The sequence below is a fragment of the Lates calcarifer genome, unplaced genomic scaffold (assembly GCF_001640805.2).
Source record: "Lates calcarifer isolate ASB-BC8 unplaced genomic scaffold, TLL_Latcal_v3 _unitig_1931_quiver_614, whole genome shotgun sequence".
Lineage (NCBI taxonomy): Eukaryota > Metazoa > Chordata > Actinopteri > Centropomidae > Lates > Lates calcarifer.
The window spans coordinates 110,564-125,435 of record NW_026115857.1 but is presented as its reverse complement, the minus strand read 5'-3'; the positions used below and the strand labels follow the sequence as shown (position 1 = coordinate 125,435).

Genomic DNA, 14,872 nt, shown 5'->3' with positions numbered 1-14,872 from the left:
TTAACTAATACAGAACCATGATAATACATCATTCCACTTTTCATTTTACAGTTTGATCATCTCAGTCTCTCTCTTCATCATTTGATCATTATTTCCTTTTCAGGAAATGTGACAGTTTCTCATTGTTGATGTAAAGGTTCCTTCAGTTTCAGGGGAGTTTACAGATGAAGAGAAGCTGAAGTAGAGTTTTCCTCTCCAGTCATTTTTCACTTTCTGTCTCTGTGGCCTGGCTCATCCAGGTGAGTCTCAGGTGGGTTTTGTGTGTGAGGACTCTAATTTTGTCCCTTTTTTGTCTCCATCGACTCAAACATTCTGGAGTATTTTCCACTTTTAAAGTGTCTGCTCACTGCTTCCTTGTCCTTTCATCCACTTATCCCTCTTTCCTTCCTTCCTTCCCTCCTTACTCCCTCACTCCCTAGCTGACAGGATCAACCACCAGGACTTTACACTCCCTCTTGGCGATCTTGTCCAGCGACAGCAGTGATTTGTCCTGCGGCGGCAGGTAGAGCGGCCGACCAACCGGAGAGCCGACAGGAGGGGTGATGGCCCGACGCTCCATGGCACTGCCCGTCCTGAGGCGCACACACACACACACACACATAAGACACCCGTGATTAGACGACTGAAGTAGATTATGTGACATTATTCTCTGCTCTGTCTGAACTCTCTGTACCTCATGATGTGGGATCGAGATGGCTGCTGGTGAGAGAAGGACTGAGATCGACCCAGACTGGCCTGGTGTCGGTCCAACAGGTCTCGAACCGCCGGGCTGGATGGGCTGTTTTTACCTAGGTGGTGATGGGACAGTGTCAGTGCTGTCTTGTGGTCTTACAATAACCTGTCTGTATATTAAACTAACACTAACAATGTTTTCAGGCTGCCAAGTTAACAATGAGGTTCATGTCCACAGGATCTTACTCGGATGAATGAATGAAAATGAAAATTCTTACGTGACAGAGGCCGAGCATCAGGTGGAGGGTTGGAAACTGAGGCTGTGAACTGGAGCTTCAGCTTCATGTGCTGACTCAGCTGAAGAGAGACAGAGATGAAAACTGTGTGAGGTGAAGAAATGTCTGCTTCTTTCTGCAGGAAACCATCAGAGCTTTTACTTCATTTATTTATTGTTTGTCTTCTAACTTGAGTCCAGGTCCTGGTTCAGTACCTCGTACAGTCCTGGTTTGAGGATCTGGAAGGCCACGCTGAAGGACAGAGTGCTTCCTTTCCGACAGTGACCGAGGTTACTAAGAGGAGTGTGACAGACCACAGCAGCCAGAGCTGCATCCTCACCCTGACCACGACCTGAGCACACAGAGTAACAGAGAGGCTGATTTTAAAGCTAAATGTTTTTTAGTTTTGATCTGATTTATGTTCAGACAACATCAGTAACACACTCTGACCCTCTGGAGTCCAGACGAGTCGTACAGCCAGGAAGTCCTGCAGGTTGTTGAGCAGAACGTATTTGACCTTGAAGTGCTCCTTCACCCTGACGGTGCTCGGACAGCTCGCCGTCATGACGAACCGTGGACGGTCCAGACGGATGCTGGGCAGCCTGACAGGGAGGGACAAGTGGAAAAGGCGGGGTACTGATATATAGAAATGTTTCTGGTTAAAGGATCTTACTCTTTGAAATCAGTCCTGCCTGGTCTTTACCTGTAGTGGGTGTAGATACAGTTGGTGAAAGGCATCTTGGGAGTTGACCACTGCAGCACAGCGACCAGGGGAACCTCCAGCCCCTGAAAATACACCAACACACACAGTGACATTCAATGTACTGGGATAATATTATGACCACAAGAGGGAGCCCATCAGTGTTTCTTTGGTACTCTCCTGCACTTTGATTTGAACAGATCACTGACATTATACTCTCATATTCTCAACAAACAGGACAAGACTAAAGCATCATTTTTATCTGGAGTCACAATAAAGAACTGTTTCTGGATTTAAGTTTGCTTTCAGGTTGGTGCAACACACAACTTAATAAAGCAGGAAACACTGATCACGCACACTTAAACACTCAAAACATGTGTTAAAAATATTTTCCAGTTTCTAATTTTGGGGCAAAAATGCAACAAATTTTATTGCAACAAAAATAATTGCTATTTAGGAAAGCAATCATGATCATTGTGTTTGCCATAGTCGGACAACCCTATCCATAACCTATATGTTTAATCAGAAGAGCCAACACATGTCCCAGAGGCATGGGTTCTACCTAACGACACAAACTCTGAATCAAATGAAATCACAGATAAAAAAAAAAAAACCATCAGTTCCTGGAAACAGTCCAACACGGTGCTTTTGAGACAACCACACAAACACGACCAAACCTCGTTGGAGTCGTCCTGCGGCATGTCGTTGAGGTGCAGCTGGAACAAGAAGTCGTGCTCCTCCAAAGCGCTGAGCATGCTGGGAAGGCGGCAGGCCAGGCTGTCCACCCTGCAGAAAGACGCCATGCCCACCTCACCTGACTGGTGGCTGCAGAGCAGGAGAGGAAGCAGCGTGAGCTCCATCAGGTCAAACCAGCAAACTCAGGTGGATGGTCAGTTTGACAGACTGACAGAGTTGAACATAACGCGGAGTAACAAAAAAGTAACATAGAACGTGATGTAAAAGAACTTAATCTAATAAAAGGAACTGAACGTAGCGTTACATAATGGAATACAAAGTAACAAAAGCCTGAGCGGTTAAAGCTGAACAGACTGCAAGATGACAGAAGGTAACAGAACAGAACATGATAAAATATAACATACAAGAACATAATATAACAGACTGTAGAGTAAAAGAACATAATGTGACAGAACACTGATGTAATAAAAGGTAAAGACACAATGTAATGGAGTGTGATGTAACAGAACAGAACATAATGTAATAAACCTATACACAGTGTAACAGAAGGTAACAGACTATAACATAATAAAACGTAACAGAGCAGAATACAACAGAAAATACTGTAACAGAACATGACGTAACAGAATGCAACGCAATAAAATGTAACATAACAGAAGGTTCTGCAACATACATTAAGTAATACAAAATGTATAACCATGGTAACATACTGTGACAGACATGGTGTGACAACATGACATGTGAAATGTAACAACACAGAGCAACACAACTTCATAATAATCATAATCAAAGAGCTAAAACATCATTATAACATAACGTCATTTAATATAAACTCCATGAAATACATTATGTCGTTACAAGAACAAAATACCAACCTCTTAAAAAACATGCAACGTATTGTTAAATGTAACAAAGTGAAATATGATATAACACAGTATAATGTCAGACGTGATAACGACATGATGTTCTGAACATACCACACGTTGTCCACCAGCAGTACAGAGCCGTCTGGCATCATGGGAAGGTAGGAGGCGTTAAGGTTTGGTAAAATCCGAACATCGCGAATACTCACCTCCTCCTGAGAAGACTCATTCAACACTGAAAAAAAAGGGTAGAACACAGAGGAAAGGTGTTTAACTGGATTTGTTTATACCAGGTTTCCAGACTGCTGTGACAGTAGAGCTGATTTTCTTTGTCTCTCTTTGCTCTAGTTTCTTTTATCCATGTAAGTGAAGTCACTGGGTCCTGCCTGTTCCTCTGCTCTGTTATCTATTACAACGTGAATGTGTTGGTCTGGTGTGAGTCCAATAACAGCAGCATAAGAGCCGATAAAATCCTGCTCTGCTACCTTTGAGGACGGCGAGGTGCCTTCCAGAGACGGTCATCTGCTTACAGCGGAGAGTCGGAGGTGGCAGGACGGTCAGGGTGGTGCTCACTGTGGACAGGGAGGAGAGGAAGGTTTCTCTGTTTTACCTTTATTTCTGATGATGTTAACAGCACATGGATTTGGATATAAAAAGGAAAATCTAACACAACAACTCTCAGCAGTGAAACATGGTGGCCGGATGCATATATGCCCTGCTCCCCATATCGCCCAGTACTAATATATGTGTGTTGTACCCTGAGCCTTGAAGGTGTTGAGGTCGTGTCTGAAGGTGTGTGTCGGTTCTCGTTGTTGCAGGACGCTCAGGTATCCGAGTTCCTGCACCTCCGCTTTCTCCGCCTCCCTCTTCCACACCGTGACCATCACCTGAGCACACACAGAGAGTAAAACTACTGCCCAAAGACACTGTGAACAAGTAAACCACAACCAGAGTCAGGTGTTTCTGACATGTAGGAAGACTTAGTCTTGCTAGGAGCAGATGGACTGATGTTCCTCCTGACCTTGACTTTTAGGGTGCTGACAGGGAGTTTGTCCAGAGAGACGGTGAGGGGGAAGATCACTTCATCTGTCAAAACCACCGGCTCGTCCAGAGGAGACTGACATGGAAACAGAAATACTTTTACTTCATGAGGTAAGAGTCACTAGGGTTCATCATCTGGGGGGCATGAATGTCCAACCTGACAACCTGCTGCCCCACTCTCCAGGATATCAACCTGAGCATCAAGGCCACTGTACCTGAACAGGTGCCCTGCGGAACTCCCTGGACGCCGTCCCAGATGAATTGTGGATGAGCAGGGGTTTGCAGTCCCTGAAGCTCCGGCACCGGGAGTCCACCCTGCTGCCGAGCGCCGCGATGGCTGCCTCAGCGGCTGCGATGTAGTCCTCCTCGCCGTCTTCGTTGCCCTCGTCCCCGCTGCTCTGGTAGTCGTGGTGATGCTGGTGGTGGTTGCCTCGGTGGCGGTTGCTCTCACCTGGACTCACGCTGGCCACAGCACACAGAGAGCCGGCCAGCTCCCTCCACGCCCGGCTACTGGCCGACTCTGTCCCGAAACCTGCTGCAGTGCCATCACTGCCCCCTGCTGGAAGACAGATACAATAAATACGTATATAAATTCAAGCACGTGAGAATCGTCATTGGCTACAATTATTCCATAAACCTCTCTGCTGTTTTTCCCTGGTTTAGCCCATTATTCTCATATGAATTAGCTCTTTGGTTCAGTATTCACTGGATTTCTAGCCTTGGTTTAGTCCAGTACTTTGGTGTTTTAGCCTTTGTTTTGGCCCAGCATGTTCTAGTTTTAGCCCTGGATTTGCCCCAGTATTCGCTGGAATTTCACCTACACCTTATTATTATGTTGATTTCTGTCCTTGTATTTGTAGCTGTTAGCTGTGTTTTAATCAGTCAGTCTTCATGTCAAAGCAGCGTACTGGGGAGTGTTATTGTATACTAATACAGAAACTCTGGCTACAGTCTGGTGCCATAAGGAGCATGATACATCCTCCATTCATTCTGATGCAACTGCAGAGTTCCCCTCCATGTTGGAAATATCAACACAGTGCCTGCATCCACCTGCATTTCAAGAGAAACACATAATAATCACACTGTGGTTTTGTTGGATGAACGGAATATACCAGAACAGATATGACTCTCCATATAAATACTAACGAGTATGTTAGGAATATTAATCATAAACTCCTGACGCTGCTGATCAGAGCAGACACACAACGAAAAGAATATCTCTTCCTCCCTTTCATCCACAGCCGGATGGGGGACATCCTCCCGGCCCCCCCCCTTCCTCACCGGGGCCGTGCTCGGTCGGCGTCGCCCCAGCATCCCTGCAGCGCAGCACCAGTAGGAAGCGGACCGTCTCTCCCAGGTAGAGGTGGCTCCGGCGGGGCAGAGTGCGGTAGCGCGCCGGGTCCGACAGGTCCGTGATGGGCACCGCCGGGAAATACATGAAATACTCGCACTGCGACTCCATCATCTGCACCATGGCGACGACCGGAGGAGGCTGAGCGAGCAGGACCAGGACCAGAGTCAATGCACGGCCACGCGAACAATGAAACACACACTTCCTGTTCCCACTTTCAAAATAAAAGCATGGGCTGGGTTACACAGATGTGGAAAAATGTGGCTATTGCGCCCCTCAGTGGCCATATTATGGTACAGACACAGGTAACACGGACAGATGAACAAAACCAATGTACAAGTCAGACACTGTTTAAACCAAAGAAAAAACATTTATATTAACCAAAACACAGCATAAACATATCATTACATTATGACAAATACAACGGTATAAAAATGGTGTAAATAAATACATAAAAATAGAAAAGATACAAAAACCAACACTGTCACACAGTGTGAGGACTTCTCTCTGGTCTCATCAACAAACAATGGTGGATGAGCTCAGACAGCAACATGCTGTCAAAGTTTCATTTGACAGAAAAATAGCTGTTCTGATGGCTTGGTCAACTTTTCTTCTATTTTTATATGATTCCGTTATTTCTTTCAGTCATTTTAATGAGAAATGAATAGTGGATGTGTTGGTATTGATATCGCTGATTATTTGACACTCTGGAGTTGTTACCAGTCTATTGTCTTGAAACTAAATTAACTGTATTATGGACAGAATGAAGACGTTAAAGTGGGAGTCACGGGAAGGGGACGGAGCCCTGTGATTGGCTGTATGAGCCTCGTGGGCCTCGTCTCCACCGTTAGGATGGTTCTGTAGCTCACCGCCTCCAGTTTGTCCTTTCAAAAGAAAAAGCCCGGGCTAAAGGAGTTGGTGAAAAGTCGCTCAAAGTAAAAGCAAACTTAAAACAAGCTGCACCTAGCTAAAACTAAGTCAACAAACCTGCTTTCATGACAGTTGTAATGTTTAACTTTGGTTGAAACGGAGCTGAAATGGTCTTGATTCAACCGTAAGGTAACGTAAGCGGTGAGTTGTGGTGAAGTTAACCGTCTCTTTAGCCGTTTTTGAAGTTTTATAACACTGCAGTTCAACAGCACCGCAGACTCAGCGTTACTGTGGGGACGGTGTTTGATTGTAAACCAAAGAGCGTGTCGCCACTCCAGTCCACCAGGTGGCAGTATCACAATGAGCAGCACAGCAGAGTGATACAAAGTATTTTTTTTATCCCTCACAACAACCTTTCTGCAACTTTTCAGAGTCGTGTCGACGCCGGAGGTCTATGACTGTCCCCCTTCCTGTGGAGGTTCCTCTGTGCAGCAGTGGGCAGGTGCGCATGTAAATCAGATGTAATGACTTTTCTCCTGCAGTGTTTACGCGTTGCCTCAGCTCCGTCTGTGAAGCCATCGGCCGGTACTGCATAGGAAGTTTAACCTACTCTGGTTTAAGTCAGGCTTATTAGAGGAAGTCAGAGTTGATAGATCCCGGTTCACTACACTGCTGTTCCGGTGGTTAAGATGTCGGTCAGTTAAATCGGTATTTACTTCGATTAGTTTGTGCTTGTAGTTTGTGTGTGAATGAAAGGGGCTCGTTCCCAGACCAAGGACCGACATTACTTCTGATGAATTTAAAGAGACTCACTGCAAAATGTAAAACTGTGGCTGCCAACAAACTCAGGGTCTAACTCAGAGTCTAATGTTCTGGGCTCTTCATCCATCTGGATGGTACTTCGACATGTACCACCCACCTAAACGTTCCCACCACAACAGCTGCTCAGAAATGTCTGGAGGACGGAGCCAAGGTTTCCCAGCAGAACACTGGGTTGTCATGACATGATCAATGATATTCACTTCACCTGTCAGTGGTTTACTGTTTCACACAAGTCAAACCAACTGTTTGTAATCCAACTGGTGAAATGATGAATCTCCATGTGAACAGTTAACATACAGAATCTGAAGCAGGGCTGGTGGGAACCATTCATGTCTGAATACAGGAACACTGAGGAACGTTTACTGACATTTCCATCTGAATGACAAAAATCCATCACTTCATACAGGTAGATGAATCATCTCATCAGACACCTGGAGACATCAGCAGCAGCTGCAGTGACAGGTGACTGGAGGTAGGTGGAGCTACAGGATCTCAGGTGAGCTCTCTGTGGTTATGGCTGCAGGTTCATGACCTGGTCAAATGATATGATTGAAGATGCAGTATGTCACAGGTAAGTGTGAGTATTAAGGAAATCAATGGGCAAACAAACAAATCATTTACGACAATATCATTAAACAGATGAAATAATCTAAAATGTCCTCATAACTTCAGACTGTTTGTACATCTGAATATGGTAATCATATTTACTGCTCTGTGTAATTTAAACATTAAGTGCAGCCTCATATTTTACTTTATTGGTATAAAATATAAAATCAAATAAACAGTCACAGGTCAGGGCAAATTAAAAGACAAGCTAAGCCTGTTCTATGTACATGACACATTTCACAGGTGGTTTACCTTAAAGTGCACACAGCAACATGCACAAGGTAGCACAAGAAAAGAAACTGTGTTTTCATCAGCGGCAGGTTCACAGCCGGGCCTTCACTGGTGTCCCACCTGAATTAACCCCCTCAATACAGTCATTCTGATGTCACAGCTATAGAAACCATCAGCATGCATATACAACATATCAATATACAGAAACACAGTATAACGGAGCTGCTGCATCACAGACAGGTCATGTAGCCAGAATAACTGCCACTGAAGCAATGCTGTAAACCCAGTTCATTCAACAGGTCTCCACACACTGCAGCCACAGCAGAAGCAGCAACATTAACTAATACAATGTGAACTGCTCCATCATTTTCAGTCACTTTGACCCAGAAACACATTTTAAGTTTTCAGTATCTGTAAAGAGAAACGTCCCAGCTTTATGGAGATACCAGCATTATCTCTCTATGCCAAATACTCACTGAGATCAGGATCAGGATCAGGATCAGGATCAGGATCAGGATTAGCCTTTATTGTCTTCCTCAGGAGAAATTTGTTTTAGGCATCTGAGAAACATTGGTGTTAAAAACACACAACTTCTCCACATATGCATACACACTCAAAGTTACAGACAACATTGAACATCAACAACCATGCCTGACTCCACGTTCCCTCCAACAGTTCCCCCAGTAAAAGCCAAAGTGCACAATGCCCCCCCCCCCCCAACATAATGACACACATTCAGCCATTTCTCACATGGATTAACTGATGTGTTAAGACTCCAGTCACAGTGAACACACTTTTTAATCAAAGCTCATACCCCACATATGTAAATGTAACCTACACCTACCCTCACACATACACACACATACAGGAACAGTGGATAGGCCTAGAGCCCTATATAGACAAGAATCCAAGAACATGTGGAATACAACTGATAAAAGATAAATATACTGTACATATAATGTAATATATAACAGTGTATTCAAATATCATAATATCAAAAATATATGGTGAAAAAATCTGAAACATGGGGCCACCTGCACACAGTTCAATGCACAAAGTCACTAAGCCCATATCCAAACGGTAGAAAACTAAACTAGAAAAAGGATTGTATATGAACAAATATTATGGACATGATTTAATAATATTATTAAATTAAATCAATTACCTAATATTAAAATTAATATTAACAAATAATATTTAATAATTAATAATATTAATAACACTATTCATTCATTCATTCATCTGTTAATTATTTAATAGCAATTTCCCAAGGAGAAATAGTTACTTTTCATCTATAACAGAGAATAAAATGAAAAATTAAGTATTCACAAAGATTTTAGGTTGTAAATCATGTTGAATCATTGTTGATTGAAGCCTCATATAAAAAAACATAATCCATATTTATCATGTGATATATACACACACACACACACACACACATATATGTGTGTGTGTGTGTGTGTGTGTGTGTGTGTGTGTGTGTGTGTGTATAACAAGCTTGGGTATGACAAGCTGTCAGTCCATTTGTATGAAACCAAGTCGTATCTGGGACATCCTGGTTGCTCACCTGGTAGAGCTCATACCACGTCATGGCTGAGTCCTTGGGCCTCATTACAGAAACTTCCTAAGTCTGAAATCCTGTCTTATGTCAGTGTAGGATGACTAATGATTTTTGGTGTCACAGAAACATGTTTCCTGACTACAATTAGGAGAAAATCCTGTCGTATCTTAGGATAGAGTTCGGAAACACTCTTATTAGGTCTGTATGCTAATACAAAAGTATAATGATTGTGAAAGTCGACTGATATCGTTTGATGATGTTCTAAATTTCCCAGACCATGTATTAACATGTATATATTGACTGCTAAGATATCAATCTACGTCTGGCTGGACATACAGATCACAAATGCACTTTATTTTTTTTTTGCTGAGTGTGACTGCTTGTGATTGCGGATCTGTCTTTAACATCACAGCCTTGCATCTCACACAAACTTATAGAGGTCAGACAAGCTATCTGTAATGTGGTGCTGCAGTAAGAAGAGAGAGCAGTGGATATTATGCTGTGAGAGCCGCTGATTTGTCCATCTCAAACAGCCTAATCAAAGTTACGGGTATGACAGAATGATTGCTGATAGAGAAATAGAATTACAGTCATAGCAAGGATTTATTAAGATAGGAGGTTTGAGATAGAAACACGGCCACAAGTTTAGGGGTTGCCGCTGTAATAGGAAGATAGGATTTTTCCTATCTTTGAAACACGAATAAAGGCAGGACAAGCAGTTAGGATATTCTTCTGTGATGAGGCCCCAGCTTTGCTGCATGTCATTCCCTTGCTTTCTCTCCTGCCTTTCCTGTCTGCCTGTACGGTAGCTGTCAAATAATAGTGGAAAATGACAGTTTGCATTTCAGTGTGTGATATTCAGGAATTTTACTGGAACACTTTCTCTCCTGTGAATCTGTGGTTGCTAAAATATTATGTTTAGTTTGTGTGTAAAGTTTCCTAGTAACTACTAGCTGGATTTAAAGTAGTGATTCACTAAACTGGGTTGCACTAGTCAAAGGTAAGTGATGTTCAGTAGTGGCTTTTAAAAACGGGTTAGGGTTATGTCACTCTTCTGTCAACAATGCTGAGCAACCATAAATGTATATTGTATTGCTGTGGTGTGAATATAGTTGATACTTGTGTAGAGGCCTGAATGCTGCTAAATACTATGTGGATAGACACATATTACCATATACAATATGAATGTTTTGGCCTGCTCCCTGTGTGTGCTGGTGTGCCATGTCTTGCATCTCTTGTTGCTTTCTCTCTATTGCAATGACCAGCAAAACTTCCACATAAACTTGCGGTGCATTCATGCTGCAAGAAAAATAAAAAACATTTTCAGCACAGGCCCCTTGTAGCAAATACAGAGAGAGAGAAAAAATAGTAGTACTAGTAGTAGTAGTAGTACTAAATTCTCTGTTTTTAAGTTCTATGTGTGATGGGAATGACACATTCCTGTGGTGTTACCTGCCCTGCTCAACAGAAGACATTTGCAACAGGGCTGTGGACTCCATTATACAGGGATTAAACATTTAAATACAGTTATGGGTGGCATGGATTACTTATACAGTGGCAAGAAAACGTATGTGAACCTTTTGGAATTTCATGGTTTTTTGCATGAATTTGTCATAAAATGTGATCTGATCTTCATCTAAGTCAAGGGTATTGACAAATATAATGTGCCTAAATAATAACACAAAAAAATTCTGACCTTTCATGTTTTTATTGAGAGCAACCATAAAAACCTCATAGTGCGTGGAAAAAGTATGTGAACCCTTGAATTAATGACCTCAAAAAAGCTAATTGGAGTCAGGTGTTAGCATACCTGGAGTCTTGTTAAGAAAATGAGTTTGGAGGTGTGGACTGGAGCTACTGACTGATAAAAACCACTCAAACCTTTTGAGTTTACTCTGCACAAGAAGAATACGCTTATGTGAGCCATGCCTTGCCAAAAAAGAGCTTTCAGAGGATCTACGATCAAGAATCGTTGATTTACATAAAGCTGGAAAGGGTTATAAAGTCATTTCAAAGACTTTAGAAATTCACCAGTCTACAGTTAGGCAAACCAATCTACAAATGGAGACACTTTGGGACTGTGACTACTCTACCGAGAAGTGGGTGCCCAGTCAAAATGACCTCAAGAGCACAACGAAGACTCATCAGTGAGGTAAAGAAACAATCCCGAGTGACAGCCAAAGATTTGAAGGCATCATTGGAGCTGGCTAACATCTGTGTTCATGAGTCTACAGTACGTAAATCATTGAACAAGTAGGGTGTCTATGGCAGGACACCACAAAGGAATCCGCTGCTTACTAAAAAGAACATTGCTGCATGCCTGAAGTTTGTGAAAGAGCACATTGACAGTCCACAATGGTATTGGCAAAATGTTTTGTGGACTGATGAAACTAAGATTGAACTATTTGGAAAGAACACGCAGCACTACATCTGGTGTAAAAAGGGCACTGCACATCATCGTGAAAACATCATCCCAACCGTAAAGTATGGTGGAGGAAACATCCTGATTTGGGCCTGCTTTGCTGCATCAGGGCCTGGCCAGCTTGCAATCATTGAGGGGAAGATAAATTCCCAAGCGTATCAAAAAATTCTTCAGGATAATGTGAGAATGTCTGTACATCAGCTGAAATGCTGTAGAAGTTGGGTGATGCAACAGGACAATGCAGAAAATCATGAAATTCCAAAAGGTTCACATACTTTTTCTCACCACTGTACATACAAACATCACAATGTAAAAGCAGTTGTGTTCTGCTGGCCATAAATAAATAAGGCAAAAAATGTGTTCTGTAGCATTAGTAAGTCAAATTTAGATGAGACCTCACCCTTTGGTGGAACAGCTGAGTGACATTCGGCAGCATAGATGGTACAAGAGGACGGGTCTGATGGTCTGATCTCTGAGTCCATAGATAAGAGAACTCAGACATCTGGGGAGGATGTAGATAAACACATAAAAAACATTCTTAATTCTTACGATTACTAACCTTTGTAGGACTGTTGAAAGTGACTGAATAATAGAGTTGTGCATAGTTGAGAGGAGACTGAGACCCAGCTGCACCAGATGCAGCAGCAGTGTGTTACGAGCCTTATGAGCTGAAGCTTTGTCAGTGGAGGCTGACCTGGCTGCTACCATCACACCAGTATAGGAGGAAATGATCGCCACAGTAGCTGATACAAACAGAAAGTAAGTGTAGGCTTTATCGTAATTATTAGTGATTGGCTCAAGCAACATAGTTGTGCTTGAGCAAACATCTGTCGTCTGCAGGCTCTCCAGGTCTTCAAATGGATAATTTAACAGTAAAAGAACTCGAGTGAAGACGTTTAGTAAACTAATGGCCCAAACCACAATGATAGCCACCCCTGTGTTTCTGATGGTGATGATGGTAGCGTGCCTCAGTGGGTAGCACACAGCTACATATCTCTCCAGAGACATCAGTACTAGTGTGAGAGGAGAGATATCATTTGAGAGCTTAGTGAACATAACAAGAACACCACACACAGGATAAGTTAACATTATTCTACAAGAAGCAAATATATACAGTAATTGGCTCAGTGCCAGCTGAACAGTGTCTGCAAAAAGGAGGTTGTACAGGAGAATGTAACGGGAGGTCTCACGAAACACTGGTTTACTCCTCAGGGTGAATAACATGGTCCCATTGATGAAGAGAAACACACAGCATGGCATTCCAATCAGAGTGGAAAACAAGACTCTTTCCAGTAATCCCTGATACTGTTGTCCAGTGATGTTGAGAGTCTGAGATTGGTTTGCATATGACATTTTAGAGAAGCACTCAAGAACAAAAATAAATATGAACCCGTTGATGTAATTGAAACATAAAAGCACAATAGTTTTTGTGCAATTTGCATTCCTAACACAATGAAGACATGTCATCTTTAGAGTACAGATGCCTGTTAATGTTCACATGCAAAACAGAAAATTAGCCACATACATTTTCCCTGTGCTGACCATTAGCAGGTTAGAGGTTGTGCTTGTTTCCATGTGAGCAGAGCTGGTCTGCAGTGTTTACCTGTCCTCACATACTCTATATTAACTTAGTCTTCCCACCCACTTTACATGACACTACATGAACACCCAATAGTCTGACCTGTGTTTTATTAATATTCATTATTTTTGAGTTGTCACATTTCTTGTTTTGATTGTACTAAATGTGGCCCTGAAAAGCATAAACAAAAAGTGTCAGTAGTAACCATGTGGACATGTCTGCCCAGGATTATGTTGATTATTAAAACGATAAACTCTTTAGCTCTATTCATCTGAGTTTTGGTTGCAGTGAACTTAAGGCTGAGGTATACTGTATCAGGGCCAGTACAAAGAGATATAGTATTGTTAAGTCTAAGTCTTAAGTGGGATTTGTTGGGTCTCTCTCTGTAAATACCTATTTTAAAGAGTATGGTCTAGACCTGCTCTATATGAAAAGTGCCTTGAGATGACTTTTGTTGTGATTTGGTGCTATTTAATAAAACTGAATTGAACTGACATAAAGTCATAAAGATACATTTTTTTGTGATTCTCATACTAAAGCTGTGTCATGGAGTCAGCTTGGTAGTTTTTTGTGCGTGTATACAATGTTGTATTTTAATACCTCATGAACAACAACAGTAACAGTAACAGAGGCATTTGTTGGGAGGCTGCATAGAGATGGACAAGCAGGGAAGTGTAAAAAAATACTTGGTTAAAGAATTTGCTACCTGACTGGCTGCAGAACTTTGTGGACACCCCTGACTCCCAAGCCATCCCTCGGTCTTGTCTTTTCTGAGTGTGTTCCTGAGTTGACTGCCCCAGCCTATGTCCTGTTCCCTTTCTGGGGGACACTAGGGGCTGGCACCCCTAGAGAGAACTGTGGGTCATGGAAACATCCATTCCCCAAGCTGCCCCGGTCCACAGAGGGTCAGTTACCTAACAAGCCCGAGCCTACACCCCAAGTTCCCAGCTACCAGTCCAGCAACTGCCCAGCACCATGATCAGTGCCCAGCTTGGGCCTTGACTTGGCTGCCCTACCCCTGCCTGTTGGTTGGTGTTCTGCCTGTTCCCACATAGGGGGACTCAAGTGACTTTCTCTCTATTTCAAAGTCATGGATTCCTCTTAGTGTGTTTTCAATTCTTGAGATCCTGCTGGTGTTTTGTCTGTTCCTAAGTCAGGGGCTCTTGCCATCATTTTCTCCTGA

The 14,872-nt window shown here is 42.7% G+C and overlaps 2 protein-coding genes across 2 annotated transcripts; both read right to left on the bottom strand.

Annotated features, from left to right (window-relative positions):
• Positions 1-60: 60 nt before the first annotated feature.
• LOC108891325 (microtubule associated protein 11) lies at positions 61-5,800 on the bottom strand. The gene is made up of 13 exons (XM_018688457.2): positions 5,529-5,800; positions 4,463-4,806; positions 4,228-4,323; positions 3,964-4,093; positions 3,692-3,778; positions 3,321-3,441; positions 2,325-2,472; positions 1,651-1,733; positions 1,398-1,549; positions 1,163-1,299; positions 951-1,029; positions 674-788; positions 61-572 (listed from the first exon to the last, which is right to left on the bottom strand). The coding sequence occupies exons 1-13, from the start codon at positions 5,719-5,721 to the stop codon at positions 416-418; spliced, it is 1,842 nt and encodes a 613-aa protein (XP_018543973.1). The 5' UTR covers positions 5,722-5,800; the 3' UTR covers positions 61-415.
• Positions 5,801-12,506: 6,706 nt separating this feature from the next.
• Positions 12,507-13,496, bottom strand: LOC108891310 (odorant receptor 131-2-like). The gene has a single exon (XM_018688432.2). The coding sequence runs from the start codon at positions 13,461-13,463 to the stop codon at positions 12,507-12,509; it is 957 nt and encodes a 318-aa protein (XP_018543948.1). The 5' UTR covers positions 13,464-13,496.
• Between the last annotated feature and the right edge of the window lie 1,376 nt (positions 13,497-14,872).